The following is a 26,869-nucleotide window of genomic DNA, read 5'->3' on the forward strand; positions in this document are numbered from 1 at the left end:
CTGAAAGTTGACAGCCAGCCGGCCGGAAACACATCATTAAATTACAGGGCGGAGAAGCGGGTCAGGGGCTGCGTGGGCATGCCACCCAGATGCCCATGGGGATAGAACGGGCCCTCAAAGCAAGGGCTGGACCGGGAAGGTAGAGAAGGCAGGGCCCAGTCAGTGGCGTGACGCCCCAGTGTGGACCCAGCTCTGGTCTGTGGGAGACTTTCCCCTCTGTCCGGCGTCTGTGGGTCCCTCACCACCACCGCACGCTGGTTAGGGACCAGCGGGAAGGCCTGGAGCAGCCTCAGGAAGGTGGACCATGACCAGGATATTTAGACAGTGCCAGTTCCTGGGGCGCCAGAAGCACCTGGTCAGGCCTGCATCGGAGGGAGCCCCCTCCTCCCGCCTGAGCCCCGCCCCTTCCGCCTGTGCCCGCTCCCTGCCCGCCCCTTCGGAGTCTCCTCCCTTGGGCTGGGTACCAGGGGAGCCTAGGGGGCCAGGCTATCTGATGGCTCTGCGGGCTACAGCTGCACCCCAAACTTCTCTGCTGCTACAGATCACTGGGTGGTATTGGAATCATGAGCCTGGGCCACTCCAGACCCCAAGTGAGATCCCCAGGCGGTTCTCCTGGCCCAGGGCCACAGCTCCTGCCCTGGGGGGCCGGGGGGCCACACACTGTCTCAGGCCCTTCCAGCTCTGACCTGGATCTCCAGCAGGAGTCTCCCCAGGTCCCCTCTCCTCAGGCCTTTTCCCTTCCTCCCACCACAGAGGGATGACCCCCTCCCTATAGCCACCTCTGCCCCAGGGCCTGCTTCCTTTTGGGACCCCACCACTGCAGACAGCAGATGCCCATGGACCTCGCGGCACCTGGAGCTGCCTGTTGCCCACTGGCCTCCAAGCAGAAGTGGGCAGGCCAGCAGAAAGAGCCCTGGCTCGAGGACCTCGGCCAAGCAGCAGGACTTGGACGGTGGCAGGACAAGTGGCCCCTTGCCTGCTGCCACCCTGAGGACCGTCGCCCCGCCGGCCCTCTGCCCCATGGCCTCTGCCTGCGCAGGGAGGGATGGTTTCTCGCAGGCTGGTGAAGACGAGGTGTAGCAGAAAGCAAGCTGGTCCTTGCACACTCAGGCACCTCGGCCAGCCGCCTCGTCTTCCCCCATCCCTTTGGCTGTCTTTCCTCAAGAAGCAGACGAGATGCTGAGAGCCAGATACAGATGTTAAAGGACAAGTGTATGTCCCCTGGCGATTCCAGAGCTGATGGCAGGGAGCTGCCCAGGCCCAGGGGGTCAGGGCAGGCCTCTGACAGCTGAGCAGAGACCAAGAGGACCTGGAGCTGCCGGGCATTCTGGGTGGAGGTGGCAGACCCCAAGGCTCTCGTGGTGGCCAGAGTATTGGGAGTTGGGAAAATGGGCAGAGGGGGGCTGACTTGGAGGGATGCCCCTAGGCCCAGCCCTCCAGGCGGCTGTCCCGCCTGGCAGTTCACCTGTGTAAGCCACCAGGCCACAATACGCACCTGGGGAACCCTGCAGAGGCTCCTGTGGGCAAGGTGTACCCCAGGAAGTCTGTGGTGCAGTGGGTGGGGCTCCCAGCCTCTGGACCCCACTGCTGTCTGGCTGCCCAGGCAGAGAGGGGTGGAGGCAGGGCGCTGGCAAATGGCCAGGTGCAAAGCCGCCATAGCGTCCCTCGGCCCCTACTATGGGCTCACCCTGACTCCTGGGGAACAGGAGGAGGGGCCACAACCCCCAGTTGTGACCTCACCCTAAGCCTGCTTCCCCTGCAGTGACACCACAGGACACTGGCCCATCACCCTCCCAGCTGTCCAGAGACCCCAAGAGGCCCCAGACTGTGAGGTACACGTCCCCAGAGTGGAACCAGACATGCCATATGCCACAAGGCCACCTTTTAGAGCCCCCGTCTGTACACGTGTGACCCGGAACCTTCTGTAGCCTCACCAGCTCTGGAGTTTACCCGTCACGGAGCACAGAAAGTGAGGCCTCAGGAGCAGTAAGCGTAAAGCTCCAGCACAGACTTTATTTATCCTCTTTTACATTTAAACAAAGGAAGAGTGGAAGATTTGTTTTCTCTATATTTCTTCCTTTTGGTCTTCAGACCAAAGGGGAAAGGGATGCGCTCTTGCAGACGACAGAGTGTGCTGTTTCCTTTACGTTAATGTTTCAGTCCGTTTGGAGGGACACCCCCACCCCACATTGGGACTCAGCAGCATCTGGGGGTGGAGCAGCCTCTGGGGCCCAGCTGGACACCCCAGGGACCCAGGCTCTCAGAGGGACGTGGTGGGCAGGGTGGGTGGGCTCCCAGTTGCCCTGGCTTGGGGAGGGAGAATCCAAATGTGATCTGGCTTATGTGCTGCCTGCTGGGGGCACTGAGCCGAGCCGCCAAGTGAGTGCCGAGGGCCGCCCCCCCCCCCCAGCGCCCACATGTGAAGCAGCAGCAGCAATAGGCCTCACTGATCCTGCTAGTTCACTGAGAGAAAAGCTAAAGTCCGAGTCCCAGGAGGAGATACATTCAGCTGAGAGGAGCTGTGCCTGGCTCACCCTTATCCCCCAGGGGCCTCCTGCTGGGCTAACCTGCCCTGTATGATTTCCACAGTGGCTGATCCCACAGACAGGATGGGGTACAGGCCGGTAGCTGTGCCCTCAGCGTTGGGGACCTGGGAGAAAGCAGAAACAGGCAGTTACTGTGAGGGGGGCCCCACCCAGGTCCCCCAGCACACCTTCCAGGCTTGTGGCTCATCGGGGACCCCCAACCTACCCCATAGGCCCTGGCCATCTAGGGAGTCTTCTGCCCCTCAGTGCCCCTCATGGGAGGACCATCTAACCCCTGCACTCCAGGCCCCACCTGAGAGGGAGCATAAAGCCCAGTGGTCAGGCCAGGCTATACACGGGTGCCGAGGCCTCTGTTCGGGATTTTTCTGGGATACCCACGGTGGGGCTGGGGGGTGGCTGTGTGCACGTCCCAGTATCACAGCTCAGAGAAACCTCAGGGTGCACTGACACTCCCTCTGTAGGACACACCCTCAGTGCCTGAGTCTGGGGTGGAGCCTGGAGCCCCCTACCAGGGCACCCTGCTGGCACAGGTCATCCCTCAGGGGTATGGGGTGACCCTGCAAATGCTTTCCCAGGCTGATGGAGTCTGAGACTTCAGCCCTGCTTGTCAATGTTCTCCCCTCCCTCACTGTTCATACAAGCCTCCAACGCCACCCTGGGGGGACAGACCGGGCTGGGGGACAGCAGATCACTTCACCCAGAGTCTCAAGGCCAAGCCTCTCCTCCATAGAAAGCAGTCAGGCCTAGGGGGAGAGCCTCTGAAGCCAACCACCTGGGGAGGCATTGTTCTCAACCAGAACTCTCCACCCAACCAGACATTCCAAGAGCAAGGAGGGCTGAGGGCCAAGAAGACACCACAGGTTCCTGTCACAGCTCTTGGGGGAACCACGCAAACCAGGAGGAGGGAAGAAATGAGACAGGAAACTAGACTGGGTGCTGGAGGCAGGCAGGGAATTTCCAGGATGACAGGAGAGAGTGGAGGACCACAGGCCTAGGGAGCAGACAGGGAGGGCTCCGAGAGAAAGAGGAGCCGACAGTGTCATGGCTGCTGAGGGTGGCCACTACCCCACGTCTCCATCAGGAGGCAGAGACTCTCTCCTGGACGGCCATGACCAACAGGAGCATCAGAGGGACACTGTGCAGGTCCCAGCTCTCACGACAGCTGGCAGCTTCCATGCTTGCATTCTTGGAGGCTCTGAGCAGCCACGGAAGGAAGCAACCAGGAGGCTGCCATGCTGTGAGGAAGCCCAAGCTGCTGTGTAGAGGGTGAGACCTGGCCCCCCAGGAGGGAGAGAAGCCGGTCATTGGGTCGTTCTGGTGCTCGCAGCCAAGGACCAGTCAGTCACTCGAGTAAAGCATTTGGATGCTCCAGCCTGGCCGAGACCAGGTGGTGCTGAAAAACCACCCAGTCTACACACGGAATCCTAAGAAATCATAAATTTGTGTTGTTTTGGGCCACTCTGTTCTGGGGAAGTTTACACAGTAATAGGGAACAGAAACAAATACGTAAAGTGTCTGAGGCACCGAGAGAGAGCCAAGCATGAGTAAGTGGAGAGAAAACTACGCAGAAAAAAATGGGACAAATATCAAGTCTGCAAAAGCAGAGTTGAACAAAAACAAAACACATTCGTTACCATCTTCATGGAAAAGCTGCAGTTAGTAATATAAACATGAGATCTTGATTTTACTGAAACTTATGTTTATGCATATGTATGGCAGGGGACAGGGGATGATAAAATGATAAAATCTTTACCTTCCACAGAAAAACGGTCATAAATAACGTCTAAGTCGAAAAATCAGGGAACAGCAGGGTAAGTGCGTCACATAGGAATATGGAGAGACTGCCTTCATCCCCAGCTCTCCAGGACAAGTGGACTTAAAAACACTGAACACATATAATGTTGATACAAATGAAAATGAGAGCAATGCCATCAGGACCATCTTACTATGATGTGAAATAAGAAGCCAGGCCTTTCCTATTTACATCTAGTAAAACGCAGGAGTCAGGTTGTCTTCACAGGGAAACTCAAGTCCACAGTTTACCCACCTGGTCAGCTGCCAACACTGGGTGGTGGGGGCTGGTTACTTCTGACCAGCCAGAGTGGCCAGCCCCTTCTACATCTCACCTGCCCAGGGGGTGGTGGGGATACCCAGGGACCCACCCAGCACCCATGACGGGAGACAAGAGGTGTTCAGACTGTAGGTAGCAGGAGCGTAAACCTCCCCCATGTCCAACAGGCACTCAGGGCGTGAGCCTGCCCCGCCAGGGGGTCCACGTAATCCTGGGAGGAGACAGGGCACCAGCTTCCCCAGTCATTCTTGACGTGAGGCTGCACTGGCCCTGGACAGCTAGACATGGTGGACACAGGTGAGTGGCCCCTCCTGGCAGTGTCTCTATGGGTGGGGCTGGCCAGGTCACTACTGTCCGCCAAGACCTGAGGTCCTGGGAAGGATCCTTCCAGAAATGTCCTTCCACCATCAGAAGTTAACTCTAGGGAACCACCCCAGAAAAACAGGACTCAGGACCTCCCGGTCTTGGAAACGTGTTCCGTTCCAGGGCCTGGAGTGGGGGTGCTGTGCGGTGCTCCCTGTGGTACCCAGCCGCCCTGCTCCCCCCAGCACTGAGGCAAACAGCTCCAGGCAGGCCATGCTATGTCTGCTGATGTGTGGTTTCCTGGGACAATGTCTGCCCTTTGCAAAGAGAAACACAGACCATGAAACGAAACCTGGGCCTGCTGTCAATGCCAGCCCCTCGGGGACGGCCTTTCCACATACTCCAAGTTGTCTTCCCTCTGGAGCTATCCTGGGACAGGGTGGGCATGCAGCCCAGCCACAGCACTGGCTGTGGGGGTGGTGAGACCCCGCTCACCCACAGTGCACTCAGTACCAGAAGAGGGTGGCCCCGAGTCAGTGTCCGGCTGCAGAGAGGGTGCAATCACTGGGCAGGCAGCCAGGGCCACCACGTGTGGGCAGAGCAGGACAGGGAGGCCTCCACCCCAGAGGACGGCCTGGGCCCTATGCATCTGTGGTAGATGAGATGCTGCACTGCGGGAGGTCCTGCTCCCAAAGGCCAGGCATGTGGCCTGGGTGTGCGACATGGATCCCACAAATCCTTGCGGGTAGGGGCTCCCACACAGCACCCAGAGAGCTGTGCATCGGGATGTGATGTGTCTGAGGTGGTGGCCGTCCCTCCGCTGCCCAGCCACCCCTACCCCCAGGAGGGCTGGCTGCCTCCACATGGGCTACAGTCCCCTGGGGGCAAGAGGGAGGGGTTGCAGCAGACATCCCACCCACACGTGCCCACAGGTGGTCTCACCCTAACCCCGGGGCCAGCACCCACCCTTGCCAGAGGGAGGCCGTAACTGGTCCCCGAGAAAGCACATGTGTGTGTGGTGCAGTGTGACTGTGCACATGTGTGCATGTGCATACGTGTGGTGCAGTAAGTGTGCAAGGTATGTGGGTGTATGCACATGCGTACATCTGGTGTAGTGTGTACATGTATTTGCATGCATGTGGTGCAGTGTGAGTGTGCACATTTGCATGGACACACATGCATATGTGCATATCTGGCATAGTGCATAAATGTGTGCACACGTGCATGGATGTGTGTGCATGTATGGGTGTATGTGCATGTGTGTGTATCTGGTGCAATGCATACATATGTGTGTGCATGTACACGTGTGTGCATTATCAGTATGTATGCATGTGTCTGGTGTAGTGCATGTGTGTGCACATGTGCATGTGTGTGTATCTGCTGTATCTGCATGCATATCTGGCATAGTGCATACGTGTGTGCAAACATGCATGGATGTGTGTGCACGTATGGGTGTATGTGCATGTACATGTGTGTGCATTATCGGTGTGTGTGCATGTGTCTGGTGTAGTACATGTGTGTGTGCACGTGCACGTGTGTGTATCTGCTGTATCTGCATGCCTATCTGGCATAGTGCATACGTGTGTGCACACGTGCGTGGATGTGTGTGCACGTATGGGTGTATGTGCATATGTCTGGTGTAGCACGTGTGTGTGTATGTGCACGTGTGTGTACCTGCTGTATATGCATGCATATCTGGTGTAGTGCATACATGTGTGTGCACGTGCATGGATGTGTGTGCGTTATGAGTGCATGTGCACGCATGGGTATCTGGTGTAGTGCATACGTGTGTGCACGTGCATGCCTGTATGTGCGTGTGTGCACAGGTGGGTCTGTGTGCACGCACAGGAGTACATTCATGCATACTGGTCAATAGGCTGAAGTCAGGAGCCAAAGATCAAGAGAACCTTGCTTCTCCAAGCCCCTAAAGGTGAGCAAAATGAAAATATGAACGAAAATCACACACCAGGCAGAGTCTGGCCCCAGAACCCAGTCGCAGCCCGTGTCCAGGGCAGGCTGCCCACACTGGGCAGGGCCCCCTCTCCAAGCAGCCCTGTGCTTACTGCGGTGCCTCTTCAAAACCTGGATGAGCTGCTAGGAGCTGCTGCCCAGTGAGGTCAGGGGGAGGAGCCACCTGGAGGTCCTACAGCACTCCTAGTGGGAACTCAGTGTTGCTGGCACAAGTGAGGTAACAGCCACCACCTGGTAACTGCTAATCTCACCCTTGTTAACTGGGGTTGGGAAAGGGGTTCCAGTCAAAGGCTACATTGCTTCTCTACAGAGAAAGCAGAGCCCAGGAAAGCTGTCCCTGCCTGTCCCCGTCAACAACGCAGCCCGGCCCCTCCTTAGACAAACACATGGGGAGCTGGAGAGGCCAGTGGAGCACTGGGCCCTTTCCTCAGCAGGACAGATGGAGCACCTAGAGTGTCCACCCAACAGCCTTTGACTCAGCCCCCGGCCCCCAAAGAAACGCCGCTTTCAGACAACCACGGAGGGCAGGAGGCTGGGTCCTCCCTCACTGCCATGGAGCTGCCGGCTGGCCCCGAAGAGCCTGAGCTGAGCGCTCTGAGCCTCTGGACTCTACAAGCACACCCGGCGTCTCAGAAACCTGACGATGAACAGGCACCGTCCCTTCCCTTTCCTGCTGACTGTCCAGGGAGGAAAGTGTTCCCCAGAATAAGACAGAGCCTCTGCGCCACCTCATCTCCCTCCTCCAGTCCAGCCAGCCTGACACCCCACCCTCTTTAATTACGGGTCTGAGGCCCCTGTCCTGGAGCACGGCCAGCCTGACAGCCCCAGAGCCCCATCCCACCAGCAGCCATTGCTGGTGGCTGCTCCGAAGGCTTAATTTTCCTGGGGCTTCCCAGGCAGAACTGCCCAGAGTGTGTGGATCTACATCGAAATAGCCTGGAGGCGGGGGAGGCATGGGGGTGCTATGGACTGTGGCCCCCCCCAAAATGTGATAAGTCCTAATCCCTGTACCTGTAATGTGACCTTGGGAGGGTCTTTCTTTTGTCATCAGTTAAATTAATGAGGTCGCATCGGAGTCAGGTGGGTCCTAGTCCTAGTCCCTTCTGAGTGGCGTCTCATAAAAGCGAGAAGAGACACGGAGACAGTCACACACAGAGGGAAGAGGCCATATGGAGGCATGTCTACAAGCAGGAGTGGAACTTCAAGGATGGCCGACAGCCCTCAGAAACCAGGAGAGAAGCTTGCAGCCTGTCCTCTCTCAGAGCCTCAGAAGGAATCCACACAGCTGGCCGACACCATGAATTTGACTCCTAGCCCCCAGAACACACAGAGAAGCTTGCTCCTGGTCTTTAAGGCCGCCCACTATGGTATTTTGTTAAGGTGGTCCCAGGGACCCAATACCAATGAAGGAAAGTCCCACCCAGGTCCTCCGCCCACCTGAACTCAGGTGCTCCCTGAGGGCTAATAGACTGCCTACCCCAGAGAGCTGCCCAGTCTGCTTGGCTCTGGGTCCATCCAAGAGCGCCAAAGCCCTGAGGGTCAGGAACAAATATTTGGGATGAGGGGGACGAAGTAGGCACTGGAGTCACCCAGCTTTTCTGTGAAGTTAAGGCAGCTGGCAAGGGGTTGGGTCTCAGCCTGGAAGGTATAGGTGGGCGGGGCAGCCAGAGCCCCTCTACCGTGCTAGGAGACACCCCCATTCCAGGCTCCTGATACCCTGGAAGAGCAAGTGAACCCCACCCACGTTTCCTTGGCCCTGTTCTCACTGTGCCCACAGGCACCCACCTCAACCACCCAGAGCTCCAACATGGCCCAGGGACCGGTCGCTGGATCAGGGGGTGGGACAGGGACTGAGTACCACAGCAGGCACAGAATTACAGGCCTTGTTTCCTTCTAGAACAAAATAATTACACCCTTCACATAGAACCCAATTTGCTGGAAGCAACTCGGGAAGTCAGCTGAAAACCTTCTTCAGAAACAAGACCTTTTTACCTAAAGTTGGAAGGAAGAGAAAAGCTAGTTGGGGCTTGGTGCTCAAGAATACAGTGCCAGGAGGAAATAATAAGAAAGTCAAGACCTGGAACCCGAGTCACCAGCAAGCACACCCAGATAGCACAGCATTCTGGCCATCTCTCCTGCCAACCCCACCAAATCTCATGCAATTGCCAATATCGAGGCTTCCAGGGTTGGCTTTCCTGATTAATATCTTCATTTTCCCAGGAGAAATAAAAGGTTTTGAAACTGGAAATAGACAGTGATGCTCTGAGGACCCACTCCCAGCCTTCCTCACGTGGCGGCAGATCCTTCTGGAACAGTGTGTCCCTCCATCACTGCACAACCCAGCCGGCTCAGACCAACGAGTGACACAGTGGCCCAAGGCAGGTGAGACTGGGAGGTAGGCCCCTGGCCACCCTGAGCCTCAGTCTTCCATTCTGTAAAATGGGAGGCTTGGAGCAGACTTCTGAGGTGCATGCAGGTGCTAGAACAACACCTGTCATGATGGGTGAGAGGAGGCAGGGGACTGAGGTTACCTTACACGGGGGATTTTACAGACATGCTGAGGGAAGGGTCTGAGATGAGATTATCCTGGATTATCGGGGAGTGTGGGGAGATGGTGCTCAGTGCTGTCACAAATGCCTAGTTGGCATAGTCCAGGCCAGAGCCTACCACTAGCCACCAGCTGAGTCTGCAGCCAAGACAAGGCAGGGCCGGGGGGTGGGGGGTGGTTGGCCTCTCTTAGGAACAAGACACTGCACAAAGTCCCTTGAAATTAGCTTCCTGCCATGTACCTGCAGGTGGCATTCACACCCCCAAACCTTGAGTAGCTCCTGGCACTGGCTGGGACAGCCGGGACCTGCAGGCCAGCTCCCCACACAGGCCTGCCCAGCCAGGTCCAGGTCCCATCCCAGACTAGGGCCCAGGGGCCATGCCAGCTCCCACCTCCAGGAGGCATTCACTTGCTGTGCACCCTAGGACAAACCCAGATCCATCCTTGCCCCGCCCCTTCAGCATCCCACATGACTTCTACAGGTCCCTCCTCCACGGTGGCCCTCCTCCACGGTGGCCCTCTCCACTGAGGGGACTCCCCTGCCCAAGAGAAGCAGGCCCCACCCAGTCCCCCTCTTAAGAGCAAACATCTACAAGACCCCACTGAAGGGGCATCTGGCCCCCTCCAGCCAGCTCTGATGACACGGACAAGACTAAAGACCAGTGCTGAAAGCCCCAGTGCTGTGCCACCCCCAACACCCCCACCCCCTCACCGCCCTCCCCCCACCCCCACCCCACACCTGCCCTGAGCCCAGAGCCACGCACTCCTGCTCTGTGCAGGCAAACCCGTTGGGTGAGATTTTCCCCTCTGCTTCCTGATAAACAAAGCCAGCCCTGCAGCCTCCCAGGCCGCACTAGCCCAGCCCCCTGGGTTGTTGTTTGGACCTGATGCCATGGGGTTCACTGCCCCCCCCCCACCCCGTTGACTGTCCAACTTCCCCAGAGCCGCCACAACTGGCGCCTGAAGACCTGGAGGTGCATCAGCCGTTTGTTCTCCTAGGAGCAGAGCCCACAGGCCCACGGAGGGGGAGTATAGGGACAGTGCCCAGGCCCCCAAGCCAGCCTCTGGACCAGGCAAAGCAAAGATGGGGTCCTGTGAGCCAGGGTGACACAGAGAAAAGAGGGGAGAGGACACTGGGTGACATGGAACCAGGGGATGGTCCCCTGTGTGGCTGCAGCCCAGTGGTCCTGCCAAGCCAGATCACAGCAGAACTCCGGGGGCCACAAGGCTCCTGGCCGTGCTCTTATCCCTTTCCCCACATCCCCTCCTTTCCCTTTGGTGCCCTCCCTCCTGACAATCATCCCCAAACCTCAACAGAGGCTGGCTGGAGGCAGAGCACCCCCACACCCACTCATACCCACCAGGCACCCTGCCAGCACAAAAGCCCTGAATGGCTGACTGTGCCTGGTTCAGAAGAGAAAATTCACAGGACGACCACAGGTGTGCGGGCGGGAGGGCCAGGACAGAGCCATAGCCTGGGTGCCAGGAACACATGGTCATCCAAGAGCACCTGGTAGTGACCTAGCTTAGACGGAGGCACCCACTGCACCCCTCTCCTGCTGAGTTCAATGCCATGTGACACAGCAGTGAAGGGACAGACCGCCAGGCACTGCCCAGGACCAGCCAGGTGAGGAGGGGAGGGACTCGGCCCTGGTACAACCCCTCAGAGAATCAGCCTAACGCACTGGCTGCAGGGTCAACGCAGCTCCTTGGGAGAGAGGCTGGGAGCCAGATGCTGCCCGGGGATAGGCCAGGGCCCTTCCAGCCTGAAGCACATGGCCTCTGCAGGTGTTGCTCCAGGAGCCACTGCACCCGCTGCCTTGACCAGAGAACGTGGCACCAGGAGCCACACCAGGGGCTCAGGACAGGTGTCTGTGGCCCGTGGGGGCTGAGGCCGGGGGGGTTCACCAAGGAAAGCAGAGTCTTTTTCCCTTCATGCCCACACCAAGGCTCTGCAGGGCACAGCTGGAAGCGGAGAGTGGCGGCCGCCCCCACTCAAGTCTTTGGGAAGAGGGGGCGTCTCTCAGCCAGAGGCCTGGAAGCCAACCCCTCTGTTCTCCTTGCCCAAAAATCAGTTGCTGTCAAGTCGACTCCCTCTCATGGTGACCCCACGTGTGTCACAGTAGAACTGTGCTCCACAGGGTTTTCAACGGCTGATTTTTTCAGAAGTACGTCATCAGACCTTTCTTCCAAAGTGCCTACGGGTGGACTCGAACCTCCAAGCTTTTGGTTAGCAGCCTAGCATGTTCACCGTCTGTAACACCAACTGCACTTTAAAACACATCCATTTCCAAAAAACAACTGAAAACTTTTATGCTTCCTTTGAAAAATGGTGGCAAAAGACAAACTAGCTTTGTTCTTTAGACCAGCAGCCGATGACAGCTGACCTGCTCTAGAACACCACTTTTAAGCTACACAGCTCCAATGACATTGCTGTGGGAAGGACAATTTTCCAGTGGCCCCGCTCAGAGCAGTGAGCCAGATGGCTGGAGCCCTGTGAACAAGCTGAGGGCACCCCTACTCCCCTGGCTCCCCACTGGCCCCTGGGCCACAAGGCAGAGGGCCACCACCATGTAGGCACCCGCTCTGCCACCTCAGCTGGCTTGGGGAAGGGGCCACCCACCTGCACACACTCACCTGTTCTGGGAACCAGAGTTACGTTTCAAACTGGGTCAAGAGCTCCCTGATCTCTGGGGCCACGTGTTTTGCGGCGTTTGCAGCCTCGGTTATAGCTCTCCGATACATCCCCTTCTTCTTACGGTTAAACCTCAGCTTGAAAAATTCAGAGAAGGGGGCCAGTTTCGAAAGAGGCAAGAATGATGTAGTTGGAGAACCAAACCACGAGACTTTCGCTTCTTGCCAAGCAGGCTCCCCGTGCTCCTTCTGGCTAAGGCTGATGTCAAGAATGCGTGCTGGCCACCAGGGGAAACCATGAATCTTACCCCACACGACGTCCCCCACAGCCACAGTCCTGCCGTCCTCAGTCGTGCACGTAGAGACACTGTGTGTGTGCAGCCTCACCGTTAGGGGTGGGACTGTGGGGCGTGTGTCTTTGGAGGAGGAAGGCATAGGTGCACCATCACCAGGTGAGAGCTCACATGTGTCTGCTGATGTCACCTCTGAGCTGGATGACTTGGACTCATCGAGGCTGTCGCTGCTGCACACAGACTCACTCGCGGAATCGGCCTTCCTTGTCGGGTAGTTGGCGAGAAAGGCCAGGCCGTCGCGCCCAGGTTTACCTCGGGGAAACCGCTTGAAGTCGTCCTCTTCGCCAGAGCTTCCAGAAGACATGTCCGCCAGCCTGTCGTGGGAAGAGCCGTTCGCAAAGAGCGTGGGGGTGCTGGCTGGGTGGCCATTCAGCACCTCTACCAGCTCGGCCCTGTACACAGGCTCCTGCTCACCGGCCCCTGGGCGGTGTGGCTTCAGGCGGATCTTGGGAGGGGGTGCATCCAGGCCAGGGGGTGCTGGCCGTGTCAGCTTCAGCTTGGGGATAGAGGCTGTGGGTGCACCAGGCTGCCTGTCCCCACCAGCCCTGGGCTCAGCATCTCGTGTCTCTGCGTCCTGGCTGCCCCCAGGTGGCAACTGCGGGGGGCAGAAGGGCTTCAGGGAGCCGTGCACACGGGAGGGGATCTTGACCACCTCGCCGGTGCCCTGGGGTGTACTGTAGGAGATGGTGATGACAGGGCTCCGGGGCACCAGCTCCCCCGGTGGCCGCTCCTCCTCCCTCTTGCCCCTCCTTGCTGGGGCTGCAGTGGCAACGGGGACCTCGTGCCTCCGCGGCTCACGGTCAGGGCCACTGCCCAGCCTCCTGCGTGGTGCTGTTGGGGCGGCTGGCTGGCTGGGGCGGCCCTGCTCCGGGCTCAGCGTGCTCTGGCACTTCTCGCACAGTACCCGGCGCGGCCGCAGGCGGATGGTGCTCAGGATGAGCCGTCCTGGGGCTTGGTTTCGGGACAGGCGCCTCCGAGTCCGCTTGATGGCCCTGGGTGGGGGCTGCGGCACCCACTGGCCATATGTGTGTCTCAGCCAGAGGGGCTGCGGGAAGGGGGCACCTTCAAAGTATGGTGGATAGGGGGGCAGGCTTCCAGTAGGCGGTGGCGGCACCAGTGGCGGGGGCAGCTTGGGGGTCCCATCCCCACTGTGGGGAGGCGGGGGGTCCGTCTCCAGCTGTGTTGCCTTTCTGTCCTCCTCGTCAGGGGCCCAGCCATGGTGGCTGCTGGCAGGGGCGTCCGGAGCCTTGGGCAGCAGAGCCGGTGGGGGCAGGCCTAAGAGGCCGGACCTAGGGGTAGGAGACAGAAACCAGAGAATCAGGACGGCAGAGAGCCACCAGCCCTCCCTGCCTCCCTCCGCCCAGCCCAGCCCTCTCCCCGCTGGGTGGAGGGTAGCCCAGAGTGCCTGGCAGGATTTCTGGGCTTCTAGGCAAATGCAAATGACTCTCCTCTTGTGTGTGTGTGTGTGCGTGCGCGTGCGTGCACACACGCAAGCGTCAGGCATCCCGGGCAAATCCCTGCACTTTATATTAGGTGACTAACACCGAGGCCCCCCTCCTTTGACAGAGGCACATGGTGTCCTGCATCTCAGCCCTTGGCAATAAGGGGGGCATGGGGGTCACAGCGGGGGGGTTCCTAGGACATCAAATTGGGGCGTGAGGACCTGGGAAGCCCAGAGCATGGAGTCTGCATCAGACACTTGGCCTGACCCAGCAGGTGTGTGCCAGAGGCATTTCCAGAAGACACCCTAGGTCCCATGCCCAGGCCTCTAGCTCACAGGCCCATCCCAAGGAATGGTTCCTGGGGGCTGGGAGGCCCAGGGAGACTCCCAGAGGGGAGTATCAGGCAGGCATCTGCCCCCACCCAGGGCCTGACATGTGTCTGTGTGCCAAGGGTAGGGGCTGCACGTGGCCAGGCCCAGCAAGAACAGAGGTTGGCCTGCGGGTGTGCACCGCTGTGCCCGAAGGCCCAGAATCCTGAGTGGCCCAATACTTTCCAGCACCCCCATGCCCTTGGAGACATTTGGGGAGGGTGCTGTCCATACCACCCACCAGCAGGCCTGCAAGGACCCTCCCTCCTGCCTGGCACCCCCAGGCCTCTTGCCACAGGGGCCTCCAGAGGAGGCTTCAGGCAGGAGGCTGAGACCCCGGAAGCCCCACCAGCCACGGCCCTGCTCCTCAGCACCAGACTTGGGGAGCAGAGACAGGCCCTCACCTGGCCCAGGCTGGCACCGAGGCCACACGATTGGTGGGGAAGGGGTACCAGGAGACAGAGCACCCCCTCTCAGGAGGGGTTCACAGTGCACCAGCACCCCCAGGCCCCCCGGCCCGAGACACATAAGCCAGGTAAAGGCTCCCAGAAACGTGATTACAACCACAGGCCGGTGGCCTCCACTTAAACCACAGGCAGGCTGGAAGCACTGCCGACTTCTGAGGATTTGTCCCCAAAGCAGGCATGCGGCCTACATTCCAGGAGAGGGCTGTCCCCCAGGCCATCCAGCAGTGAGCTCTTCATGCACCGGAAAAACAATCAGGGACACAACGCTGTGTCACAGAATGAGAAGCCAGCCCCACTCTACCTGTCTCTTCAATAGCAGGCACCTATGACTCGTAGTGAGCGTCTTTTACTTTTTAAGACTGCTTCAGCTAACAGCAGTTATTTTTCAGGCACAAAAATAGACTTTTAACACCATTGATATTTTGGGCTGGATGACTCTTTGCAGGATGCTCAGGAGCAACCCTGGCCCCCGCCCACTAAATGCCAGTGACACCCGTCTCCCAGTTGTGACAACCAAGAATGTCTCCAAACTTTGCCAAATAACACTTTGGGAGTGGGTGGGAGTGGGGGGATGGCCCCCAGTTGAGAACCACTTGGTTTAAAAAACAATGAATTGGATAAGCGGGCTGGAACGGGATTACAAATTTAAAAACACTGTTATGAACAAAAAGTGCCCGTTCTACTTTTGCCGACCAAAAGAAGGCTTCTAGGCAGTGAGAATGTCAGTCCTTGTAGGGGCTGGTGGGGAGGGATGAATGGTGGAGAACAGGCATTTTTAGGGCAGTGAAGCTGTTCGGTGTGATACTGTCATGGTGGACATGTGACATGCATTTGACAAAACCCAAAGGACTGAACAACACAAACAGTGAACCTTCACGTGTGCTGTAGACTTTAGTAACAACGTATCAGTGTTGGTCTATCCGTGGTAACAAGCATGCCACATGGACACAGGGTGTTCATGGGAGGGACAGTGCGCAGGGGGCACACGGGAGCTCTGCACTTCCTGAAGTTTTTCTGTAAACATAAACCTGCCCTAAAAAATATTCTGTTTAAAAAATAGCCAAGTGAAAAAGGTTTAGAATTGTGTACTTTTCTTTTCTAATTTAGTCAGAGAGTAGAAAACTAAAATGGGCTTTTCTGCTTTTTCAATTTCCAAATGAGTTCTCCATTTACTCTATTCCCCAAGACTCTAGGGGGGCTAAGAGGAGCCGACGGCCTCTTAGTGGCCGTCACCTCAGACCTCAGACCAGGAAGGCTGCCAAGGCCGGGGCGCTGCCCCTGGAATGTGGCCAGGCGGGGACATGGGCTGGAGCCTGCCCACCCACTGGCCCACCTGCTGAGGCCTGGGCCTGACCAGAGCCAGAGCACCATGTGGGGGCCTATACTACCCCACCCTACCCCCTGAGGCACAGGCCAGGACCTAGACGTCCATCCTGGTCCTGGCAGACACAGATTCGGACGGCCTCAGCCTTACCTGGTCCCCTTCATAGCCCTGAGCCACACCGCCGTACCCTATGCCAGCACCATCCCTGGCCTGGAGAAGCAGGTTTTGCCCCCTGACCCTCTGGGTTGTGGCCTTCTGGGGTGGGGGAGGAGGTCGTCTGCTCCACAGAGACAGCCCTAGACACAGCATGCCCTGTGACCCATGCTGGCACCAGGAGGCTGCCATACTTCTTTCCAGAAGCCAGTGGCCCAGCCCCAGGCCCTCTGTGAGTCTCAGACAGGGAGTGCAGGCAGCTGGGGGCTGAAACCACCCTGTAAGGTATTTATCCTCACATCCATTCACCAACAGGAAAGTGAGGCCAGAGGTTTTGCCCAGGCAAAGTGGCCCTCAGTGTCCATTTCATTTGGCACTCAGACCTCTGACCACTCAGCCTCCTGGGGGGACTTGTTGCCGTCTCACTGGGTGACTCAGCTGTCTCCCAACACATGCGGAGTCCCCAGGGGCCCCGGGCAGAGGGTGTGGTTCTCCTCTCTCTCCCTTGCCAGACCCATGTTTGCCCACCCCTGGGGACAGAGGCCCCGGTCGACTCAGCAGTGCCCCCCAGGAGAGACCTCCAGACCTCAGAAGGCTCTGGGGAGAAGTGTGGCCCTGCCAGACGCAGAGTGGGGGCCCATGTCGCCCCATGCACCTCACTGGGCCCCACAGAGGTGGCCGTAGCCTTGGGGGCAGGCCCAATTCAGGGTGGGAAGAAGGCAAGTGGGAGGGGTCCCAGGATGAGAGATGGGGCCCTCCCAGGGTGGGGCTAGGGCCAGATCCAGCCTCAGGGCCAGAGCACCAGGCTGGACAAGGTCTCTACCCAGAAAACTGAGGGGACCAGGAAGCAAATCTCAACTCAGGACCAGGGGGTGGGGTGGGGTGCAAGTGCCCCCTCCCCAGGGAAGAGGGGGGAAAGGCTGGGAAAACTGAGGCAGGGATGAGGCTCTATGGGGGGACAGATCCAAAAGCAAAGACTATTACCCCCTCAAGGGGTTGGGGACTCAGAACCCCCAGGGACACTGAGGCCACTCCTCTGCCCAAGAGAGGCCATGGTGTCCCAGGAAGGGTGGAGGCCCAGGAAGAAGGGGCCACAGACCCAGGTGAGACATGGTGGTGGAGTCTCCTCCACACCCCTGCCTGACCCTCAAGGTGTGCCTACCCCAAGGCCCCGCCCACCCTGGAGGCCTCAACCTGAGCTGGTCAGGCTCGTGCAGCCTCCCAGTCTGCTCATGGGTTCTGCAGACCCAGGTCCTGGAGGCCGCTGGCACCCACATGACAGCCGCCTGCCCTCCCTCCAGCCAGTGATCCCTCTGGGCCCCCCACCCCTCACCGCGTCCTGGAACAGAGACTTCAGGTGTGTCTGCAGCCTAGCCAGTGGGGCATGTTAAGCTCTTTGTGTGGCCCCGTAACAGGCCCGAGTCTAGCCCCCGGCCTGTCCTGCTGGCCACTGTGCACCCCAGGCTGGGCGCTCCCAGGGCAGCCTCGGGCTAGACAGAGGGCAGGCGGGGCCAGCACAGCCCTGCAGGGAAGACAGGGCCTCTGGTAGTCCACCTCTGCTCAGGGGGCTAGGGAACCACAGACAGCAGCGGATGCCCAGGTCGGACACCAGTGCACCTGGCCCAGAGGCCTGGCCTCAAGGGTTTACAAACCATCATCATCGTCTCAGTCAGCTCAGCCCAACCAGTCCCTCTAAGAGCTCTCTGACATCTCCCCCAGCAACAAGGCCAGCCCCCTTGCCCACTTGCTCAGATGCCACCTCCTCGGAGATGCTCCTGAGACCACCCAAGGTGGCCGGCTCCCTCCCTTGGCATCCACCGACCCCTGTAAGCCCTCCCACCTGCCTTCCATGAGACCAGCCCCTCACCACTTGGCCTCGGTTGTCCTTGGGCACACCATCAAATCACCTAGAACAACATCCACACCATGGGGAGTTGATGGTCATCAGGCTTGGCCAGGCCTAGTCATCTGTATCCACTGCTCTGGAAGGAACCCCTGGGCTCCTGGGCACTGGAAGGCCACTCTCAGCAGTATGTCCAGGACTCAGCCCACTGCCTGGCACACAGCAGGCACTCAAAGAGCGTATCTAAACACGGAGCAAGCAGACACTCAAGAAGCTGAGACACGGACTGGTGGAGGACTCAGGGCTTGGCCATGGCAAGTCGGCTCACATGCCGAGACCTCAGCTCTGACGTCTGCCAACAAGGCGCCAAGGGACTAAAGTCATCTCCCAAACCGGCCCGACGGCAAACACTGGGCCAACTTCCAGCAGAGACCCAGCGTATGTGACCAGGCCCCACGGCATGACAGCTAAGTCCAGCCGGGAGGGAGACACGCAGTGATACTTCCTCCCCATGACCATCGGCCCCATAAAGACTCAGCCCACCCCACATGGAGGCGCTCGGTCCCCCGAGGGAGGTGGGGGGACATGAGCTCTAAGCTTTCAGCTGCCCGGTGCCAGCCCGCACCCACGCGGGGACCAGGCCTCCACTGCAGGGCCCTGCTACCGCCACATGTCTGGGGCGAGGCAGGCGCCAGGCACTGCAGTCCCCCAGGCAACAGGAGAAGCAGATCCCAGGGACACCTCCCGCTGCCCAGAACACCCAGGCCTCCAAGGTCCTGCCAGCAAACGGGCTGTCACCCCAGCACTGTCAGCACTGTGACTCCTAACACTGTGGGTGGAGAACCAGGGTCAGGCAGGCAAAAAGGAGGAGGGCAGGTGGCTGCAGGCAGGGGCAGGGAGGGGGCCGTGGAGAACAGGCAGGGCCAGGTTCATCCAGGATTCTCTACAAGGACACAAGGGTCAGTTCCAGAGGCTGAGTAGGCTGCACACACCGCGGCCTCTCCTGGCTCTGTGGGCTGCTCCGGTTACAGTGGAGTGTGGCCACGGCAGGGCTGCCACCCACAAGTGCTACGGCTGCCTGTTCCCACGACAGGAGGAACCCAGCTGGGCCCAGGCCTGCTTCCACCCGCAGAGGGAGTGGGGGATCCCCAGATCAGGCCAGCAGCAATCCTCAGGGAGGGAAGCCCAGTTGGGGGCCCAGAGAGGGCGGGGAGGGAGAGCCTCCAGCCCATGCGGACGCCCCGGCCACAAGTTGGGGGCTCCTCAGCCTTCCTTATCCTGAGTCATAGGGCCTCCCCAGAAAACAGGGAATCCTCTGCTGCAAGTGCCCCCTCCCCAGGGAAGAGCAGCCAGGCAAACTGTACAGGCGGGGCTGGGAGGACAGCCCCGAGCTGCCCTGGCCGAGGGAACAGCTGCCCAACGGGGCTGCCGACCACCCAGAGTAGGCACAGTGAAGCCCACCTGGTGGAGGCTGAGGCCATGGGTGGATGGATGGGGACCATGGTGCCCCAGTACCAGGTCCTCCACTGTAGTCCCTGAGGGCCACTCTGTTCTGCCAAGTGCCCCCTGTGGTCACTGCCAGAGCAGGGCAGCATCACAGGGGAGGCCATATGTTAAGTCACATGACTTGTGCATAAATGGCTCCTGGCACATCTAACGAAGAGATAATGTCAGCAGGATCATGGACAAGGAGGACGGGCCTCCCCACCACATCCCCCATGGGGTAGAACCTGGGCACTCGGAGAAGGGGGGGTCCTCTGCCAGGGGGCCATTACTGTGTCCCATTTCAAAATAAAGACCAGCAAGAGGAGGGCCATTTGTGTGTGATTAATGCCTAATCATTTATCCAGGCGACAGCTCATTCCCACGTGACCGGTATCCAGGAGACTTATCTGCCTCAGGGAGCCATTGCAGCAGCGCACAGGTGTGGAGGGGCGCTGGACGGGTTTCCCCTAACGTGCTGCACTCCCCCCACAGACCGGCTGGCTGTGGCCGCCCCTCTGGTGTAACTTGTCACCTGGTGCTCCTCAGAGCCACGCTCTTACCCAAACGCTGTTTTCTAGTCCTACGCTGGGCACAACTGCTTGTCTGAATCCAAACCTCAGCCCCGGTCACTTCTCCGAGCCCCGTGGGGGACGTGACTTTAGGCGCCACACTCCCACTTGTGGGCAAGTGACAGGTGAGGTCCAGCGCGCACCTGACCCCCCCCACCCCACAACGGCCACGACACTTCTGAAGACAGCCGAGTTAACAGTGCGTGCGAACAAAGAAAAGTGCGCTAATTGTGGCAGATGTGGGGGAGATAGGTCTCCTGGCGACACGCAGCGGGGCGCCAAGGCTTGCGCCCCTCCACTGAGCCCTAAGGCTCCAACTCGGCACCCCCAGCCACCCCCCCGCCCCGCCCGGCGCGGCCCGGCCCCCCGCACCAGTTCTCCCTCCCCGAAGAGTCGCACCCACTTGGAGAGCCGCTTTCATCACCCCCGCCCCCAGGGGCGGCTGCGCTCTAGCGCCCGGAAACCCGGCGCCTTAGACGCGGAGCTCGGAGCCCGGGAGCGGCCGGCGCCGCGGGGGCCCCGGGCAGCTCACCTGTGCGTGCAGTCCAGCAAGATCCCGGTGAAGCGGCGCTCGCCGCAGCTCCAGGTGACCACCAGTGCGCCGGGGGCCACCAGCTCCACCAGCACCGGCAGCCGGCAGCCGGCGCGCGGCTCCATGCTCCCGCCGCGTCCCGGGCCCGGCGCGGGCTCGGCCTCCGCGCCCCGCCCGCCGCCGCCGGGTCAGCCCCGCGCGTGACGCCGCCGGGCGGCCGGGCTTACGTCACAGCGCTCCGGGCCGGGCCGGCCGCCGGGCGGACGCGGGGCCAGTCTCCAGGCCTGCCGCGCCTAGCTTGCACCCGTTCCTCTGTAAGCCCGCAGCGCAAACGCGGACTCGCGCCCGGCCTGCTTCCAGAACTCCGTTTGCAAATGCACTGCGGAGCCCCTGTCGGGACGGGGAAGGGTCTGCGTTCCACCCTAGGACTGCGCGGGCGGCCAGCTCCGCCCTGTGCGCCTGGGGCAGCCGGCACCAGGGTTGAGGAGGACGACCCCGTCTGAGAGCGAGGAGCCTAGGGTCGGCCGGGGACACCCTCCCCGGCCCTCTGCCCCAGTTCCCTTCCCCCCGGCTCCTTCTCTGGGGCCCCTCTGCACCTCCCTTGTCCTGGGACCTCCTCCACAGCTTCCCCTCCCCTGAGGTCTCCCCTCCGGGTCCCTGCCCCGGGTCCAACGCCCTGGGGTCCAGGGGTGTCGTGGTTCGGCAGCGCCCCCAAGCAGGGCGCCGGCGGCTCCCCGGCACTGCGGGGAGGAAGTCCCCGGGCGCGCGCAGGAAGCCGGTCAGGCCGGGCCGAGGAGACGCGGGGCGTGGAGGGCGGCGCCCGGTTCGGGACCTCCCTGTGGGCCTGGGGTTGGCCAGCACCAGGGCCGGGAAGGGTGATCCCGCTTGAAGTCGCCGGTGAAAGAGCGGGTTGCGTGCGGCCCCGCCAGGGCGCCTCGCGGCCAGTTCACAGGGAAAGAACCGGCTCCCCAGAACGGGGCTCCCCAGGCGCAGCAGCTGCCCGCGGGGGTGGGTGAGCGGGGCGTGGATCCCCACCCTGATCCCCGGCGCCTTGAGCGGAGTAAAAGCTCCCGACTTCCTGAAGCGCTTGCGCGTTCCACCCGGCTCGGGACCGTAACCGCCCCACGGGCTGCCCGTGGCCGTGACCTTGGCTCCGAGCCGGGCCCGGCCCCTTTAAGCCCGGCTTGCTGCAGTTGACCAGGCCCAGCAGTCTGGCGGGGGGGTTGTCCTGACGACCCGGACGCCGCCCGCCCCGCCCAGCCCAGCCGTGACCAGAGGCGGTGACCACTGCCCCAGGCACCGCCCGGACTGTCTGGGCCACCCTCCGCCTCGCCCTCCCGGGGCCGCGCTGTGCAAGGACGGCCGGGAGCGCATCACCGCCCCGATTTTACAGGGATGAGGACAGAGGCCCAATGAGTAGAGTGCGTGCCAGGTGTCAAGGGGCCTGGGGATCGCAGCTAGCGACAGTCCTCTGGGTGGTGGGGGCTTCCCGCAGGCCCGGCCTCCCCCTCCTCAGGAGGGGCCCCACCCAGAGGCCTCGGTGACTGCCCGCCCAGAAGGGCCCGATCTCTGACCTACCCGCCCATCCTTGCAGCCCCGGGAGGAGCTGGGTGAGGCTGACTTTGGTTCAGAAATACCAGGCAGCAGGGACCCGTCCCTGCCCTGTCTCAGGTAGCACTTGAGTGGGGGAGGGAGTGGCCAGGGACAGCCACCAGTGCAGCAGTTTCACCTGAAGTCAGGCACCAGGTGAGAATCTCTTTGCACAGGAGGTCCCTGCTGGGCACTGAGGACAGCCCCACAGACCACAGAGCCTTCCCAGGCCGGTGGGAGTGGGCATCAGCATGTACAGGGGCTGTGAATGGAGGGGTGGTCTGCAAAGACTGCGAAGGGTGGGGATGCTGAAGCCTGCAGTCCCCCAAGGGGCACCCCGTGAGTGCAGGGCTGGGAAGCACAGGTCTTTTGGGTGGGGAGGGTTGAAGTGGTAGGTGTGAGGTGACAGAAGGGGGAGCAGCTCAGAAAGTTTGGGGTGTTATGGTGGGCAGGGGGCTTCACGGGCAACTCCCAGGCTCTGGCCTGTCATCAGGTGGAAGAAGAGTTTGGGGAGGGGGTGACAATACATCCAGGGACTCACTGAGCTCTGAGGGAGCAGGTGGAGGCAGGGCACAAGTTGGATGGGCAGTGGATGAGTTTACCTGGGTGTGTGCACCAGGGCAGAGCTCACCAAACCCTACCCTGCAGCTCCTGCCATTCCTGGGGTGCAGAAGCAAACAGTGGGAGAGGCCCCACCAGATTGACTCTTTCTGCCCTGCTCTGCTTTCTCTCCTCCCCACGTAATATTTGTTATCTTTTTTTACAGGAACTTGGATGCCCTTTTTAATGGCCTGTCATCCACAAGGAAACCAGTCCCAGTAGTTGCCGTGGACTCTGACTCATGGTGACCCCGTGTGTGTCAGAGTGGAACTGTGCTCCACAGGGTCTTCAGTGGTTGATTTTTCAGAGGTAGGTGGCCAGGGCGTTCTTCTGAAGCACCTCTGGGTAGACCTGCACCGTCAGCCTTCTTGTTAGCCACAGAGTGTGTCAGCCATTTGCGTCACCCAGGGACTCCCTCTCTATAGGGTTCCCATTGCTGTCGAGTTGATTCTGACTCATAGCGACCCTATAGGACAGGGTAGAATTGCCTCATAGTGTTTCCAAGGCTGCAAATCTTTACAGAAGCAGACTTGAACTGCCAGCCTTTCGGTTAGCAGCCGAGCGCTTAACCACTGTACAACCAGGGCTCCTTCTCTACAGGGTAGAACATGAATAAGGGTCAGCTGTACCCAGCTCAGCCCCACCTGCCTGCTCCTGCCAGCTTCCCCACCACCACTGCTGTTTTCTACAAGGCTGTGGGAGTTTCCATAGTGCCTGATTAAAATGCATCAGGCTTGATGAGCCAGGATGTGGTGGGCCAGTGCCCTGGGTACCTCCTGCCACTGGTCCCCTCCCCCACCCCCCACCGACTGCCCATTTCTGACTGGGTCAGGAGTGGTGCCGTTCTGAGCTCGCTCCTCTGAGCATCTCCCTCAAAGGCCTGCTCTGCAAACCTGGTTCCAACAAGGCTGTCCCACACCCTCTGTCCTGGGAAGAACTACCTGGCTGCCCCAGGCTTGGGTCATGGCCCCCTTTAAGCAGATTGTGGGCTGCCTGGCTGAATCTAGAGAGGGGCTCAGGAGGGACCCTGGCCAAAGCCAACATGGCCAGGGGCAGAGAAGGGCCTTCTCTTGAATGTTGGGCTTGGCCCCAGAAAACTACCTGAACCAAGCCCCTAAAGCCTCTGGCCCCCTCGGCCACGCCACAGCCATGCGGAGTCTACTGAACACTGCCCCTGTGCTGCTTGGCCTGGTCTGGGGGTGCTTTTCTAGCTGCAAGACACCCCAAAGCAGTGACCAGGGCTGGCCAGGCCAGGGGCAGACAGACTGTCAGACTGGTGGAGGGGACAGGCTAGAAATGACAGTGACATGGCTTGTTGACAGTATTCTCTTTCCTTTAATGCAGCTTAAACCCTTCACAGCCTCAAAAAAAGCAACATTAAATATATTAAAAAACAATCGGCTGTCTGTGAAATAAATCATAACAACGTCCAATTCCTGGCTCCCCTTCCATCACGCAAGAGATGACACCTGAGAAAGAAAAAAGGCTGAACCAACGCCTCACACTTGATGTTTTCACCAATACAGTTGATACTTCATCATTAGTGTTTGTGAACATTTTCAGATTCTTAATATTTCATGTTAAAAAATATATTCTGAGGCTGTGATGTGGGTGAGTGAAGTGAAAGGTTTCCAGTGGACATTGTGAACTGATGATCTTTGCTCAAGTTCAAGCCCAGTTTTGGTTTCATTACTTCATCCTGTAGCTTTCTGGCCTTCGGGGAGAAGAAGGGAGAAAAGTCAGGAAGGTCTGCAGGACTCGAAGGTCAGTATCTGCCTGGACGGACAGATCTGATGTAGGGTGCTGCACCTCTCAGCCCTGTGTGTGGAGGTGACAGCACCCACTTCCTTCTCCTGTGCTGCTCACTCAGGCCACATCACAGCGCATGTTCCCCCATCTGCAGCAACCACAGTGGCCTCGGTTCAGTCCTGCGTAGGGGCCGCTGGGCTTGCCTGACCCTCCTGTAAGGGCAGTGACTCTCGAGGCAGACACGTAGGCAGACCACCTGGTGTCCCCAACATGGCCCGCCCAGGGTACTGCACGTGTGCTGTCTGCATAAACATCAGGCTAGTGAGCAATCATGGAGCCCCCGGAGCTGGCCCTGCTGACACACCTGAGCCCCGCACCACTTCTGTCAGTCACCATCGCACCTGAAAGGTGGGTGGGGCCACAGCCCAGGACAGAGCTGGGAACCAGGTGCAGGCATTCTGTTCCAAACCCTATCCCCCTCAGCCAATGCCCTGGGCCAGAAAAAGGGACCAGAGTGACACCCTCAGATGGGAACAAGTTGCTGGCAGCCTCGGATGTGGTGAAGAGTTAGCCAGAGGACACTGGCTTCTACAGCACCCAAGGGTGGGGGCCCAGGTCCTCCGCTCTCCCTTCTCCACAGTCCCTCCATTCCCATGCCCCCCTCCCCAGGTATACCTCCTGGGGGCATAACCTGGGCCTCACTCCAACCCAGGCACTCCGGGACTCTACAGGCTCCCCCTCTGCATTAACACACGCGATTGTTGGCTACAGCGACGTTCTGGGTTTATGTGATTGCAGTCAGATAAATGTCATTGCCACTGATCCAAGAAGTATTCATGGATTACATTTTCTTCCCGTAGAAATATGTACTCTTTGTGGTATTAACTGCCTCCTTAACAAAAAACTGTTCTCTTCATCACTATCATTAAATCCTTCCGGACTGTAAGTCCCTCTAGTCCCCATATGGCTGAATCCCTGGACTACTTGTGTCCCCTGGGAAGACCCACCCTTACAGCTGAAGTCCTGGAGGTCCTTGGGCCCCATGTGGGGTCAAGGTCCTTTTCCTGAAATCCTCACTGTCCCTTCTCTGGGTCTACTCCCTTGTTTGGGTAGAATGCATTCCACAGAGCTTCCAGAGAAAAGGTGCATGGGAAGCAAAATGTCTGAAAATGCCTCGTTCTACCTCACACACCCTTGTGAAAATGCCTCATTCTACCTCACACACCCTTGTGAAAATGCCTCGTTCTACCTCACACACCCTTGTGAAAATGCCTCATTCTACCTCACACACCCTTGTGAAAATGCCTCGTTCTACCTCACACACCCTTGTGAAAATGCCTCGTTCTACCTCACACACCCTTGTGAAAATGCCTCATTCTACCTCACACACCCTTGTGAAAATGCCTCATTCTACCTCACACACCCTTGTGAAAATGCCTCGTTCTACCTCACACACCCTTGTGAAAATGCCTCGTTCTACCTCACACACCCTTGTGAAAATGCCTCGTTCTACCTCACACACCCTTGTGAAAATGCCTCGTTCTACCTCACACACCCTTGTGAAAATGCCTCGTTCTACCTCACACACCCTTGTGAAAATGCCTCGTTCTACCTCACACACCCTTGTGAAAATGCCTCGTTCTACCTCACACACCCTTGTGAAAATGCCTCGTTCTACCTCACACACCCTTGTGAAAATGCCTCGTTCTACCTCACACACCCTTGTGAAAATGCCTCGTTCTACCTCACACACCCTTGTGAAAATGCCTCGTTCTACCTCACACACCCTTGTGAAAATGCCTCGTTCTACCTCACACACCCTTGTGAAAATGCCTCGTTCTACCTCACACACCCTTGTGAAAATGCCTCGTTCTACCTCACACACCCTTGTGAAAATGCCTCGTTCTACCTCACACACCCTTGTGAAAAATGCCTCGTTCTACCTCACACACCCTTGTGAAAAATGCCTCGTTCTACCTCACACACCCTTGTGAAAAATGCCTCGTTCTACTTCACACGCCCTTGTGAAACCGCCTCATTATTCCTCATAGGCCTGCATGAAAACCACCTCATTCTACCTCACACGCCCTCCTGAAAATGCACTGTTCCTCATACACCCGTGTGAAAATGCTTTATTCTACCTCACATGCCCTTGTGAAAGCGCCTCATTCTACCTCACACCTGCGTGGAAATGCCTTAAATCCTACTTCATGTCCATGTGAAAATGCCTCATTCCACCTCACAACCATGTGAAATGCCTTATTCCTCACACGCCCTCGTGAAAACGCATTGTTCCTCACACACCCACATGAAAATGCCTC

The 26,869-nt window shown here is 59.1% G+C and overlaps 2 protein-coding genes across 3 annotated transcripts in view; both read right to left on the reverse strand.

Moving 5' to 3' along the window:
* Window positions 1–449: 449 nt before the first annotated feature.
* Window positions 450–20,740, reverse strand: PWWP2B (PWWP domain containing 2B). Of its 2 annotated transcripts, none has more exons than XM_064269133.1 (3): window positions 20,610–20,740; window positions 12,077–13,715; window positions 450–2,650 (listed from the first exon to the last, which is right to left on the reverse strand). In XM_064269133.1, exons 1-2 carry the CDS (start codon window positions 20,732–20,734, stop codon window positions 12,095–12,097), a joined length of 1,746 nt encoding a protein of 581 aa, XP_064125203.1. In that variant the 5' UTR covers window positions 20,735–20,740; the 3' UTR covers window positions 450–2,650; window positions 12,077–12,094. The 2 variants fall into 2 exon arrangements, with proteins under 2 accessions (XP_064125203.1, XP_064125204.1); XM_064269134.1 differs by having other exon boundaries at window positions 450–2,677.
* A 3,063-nt stretch (window positions 20,741–23,803) lies between these two features.
* The window catches only part of LRRC27 (leucine rich repeat containing 27), a 37,009-nt gene continuing 33,943 nt past the window's right edge, over window positions 23,804–26,869 (reverse strand). The window contains 1 exon segment of the mRNA XM_023559830.2: window positions 23,804–24,513. Coding sequence (XP_023415598.2) covers window positions 24,340–24,513 — 174 coding nt within the window. The 3' untranslated portion in view covers window positions 23,804–24,339.

Source organism: Loxodonta africana, chromosome 16, assembly GCF_030014295.1.
Source record: "Loxodonta africana isolate mLoxAfr1 chromosome 16, mLoxAfr1.hap2, whole genome shotgun sequence".
Lineage (NCBI taxonomy): Eukaryota > Metazoa > Chordata > Mammalia > Proboscidea > Elephantidae > Loxodonta > Loxodonta africana.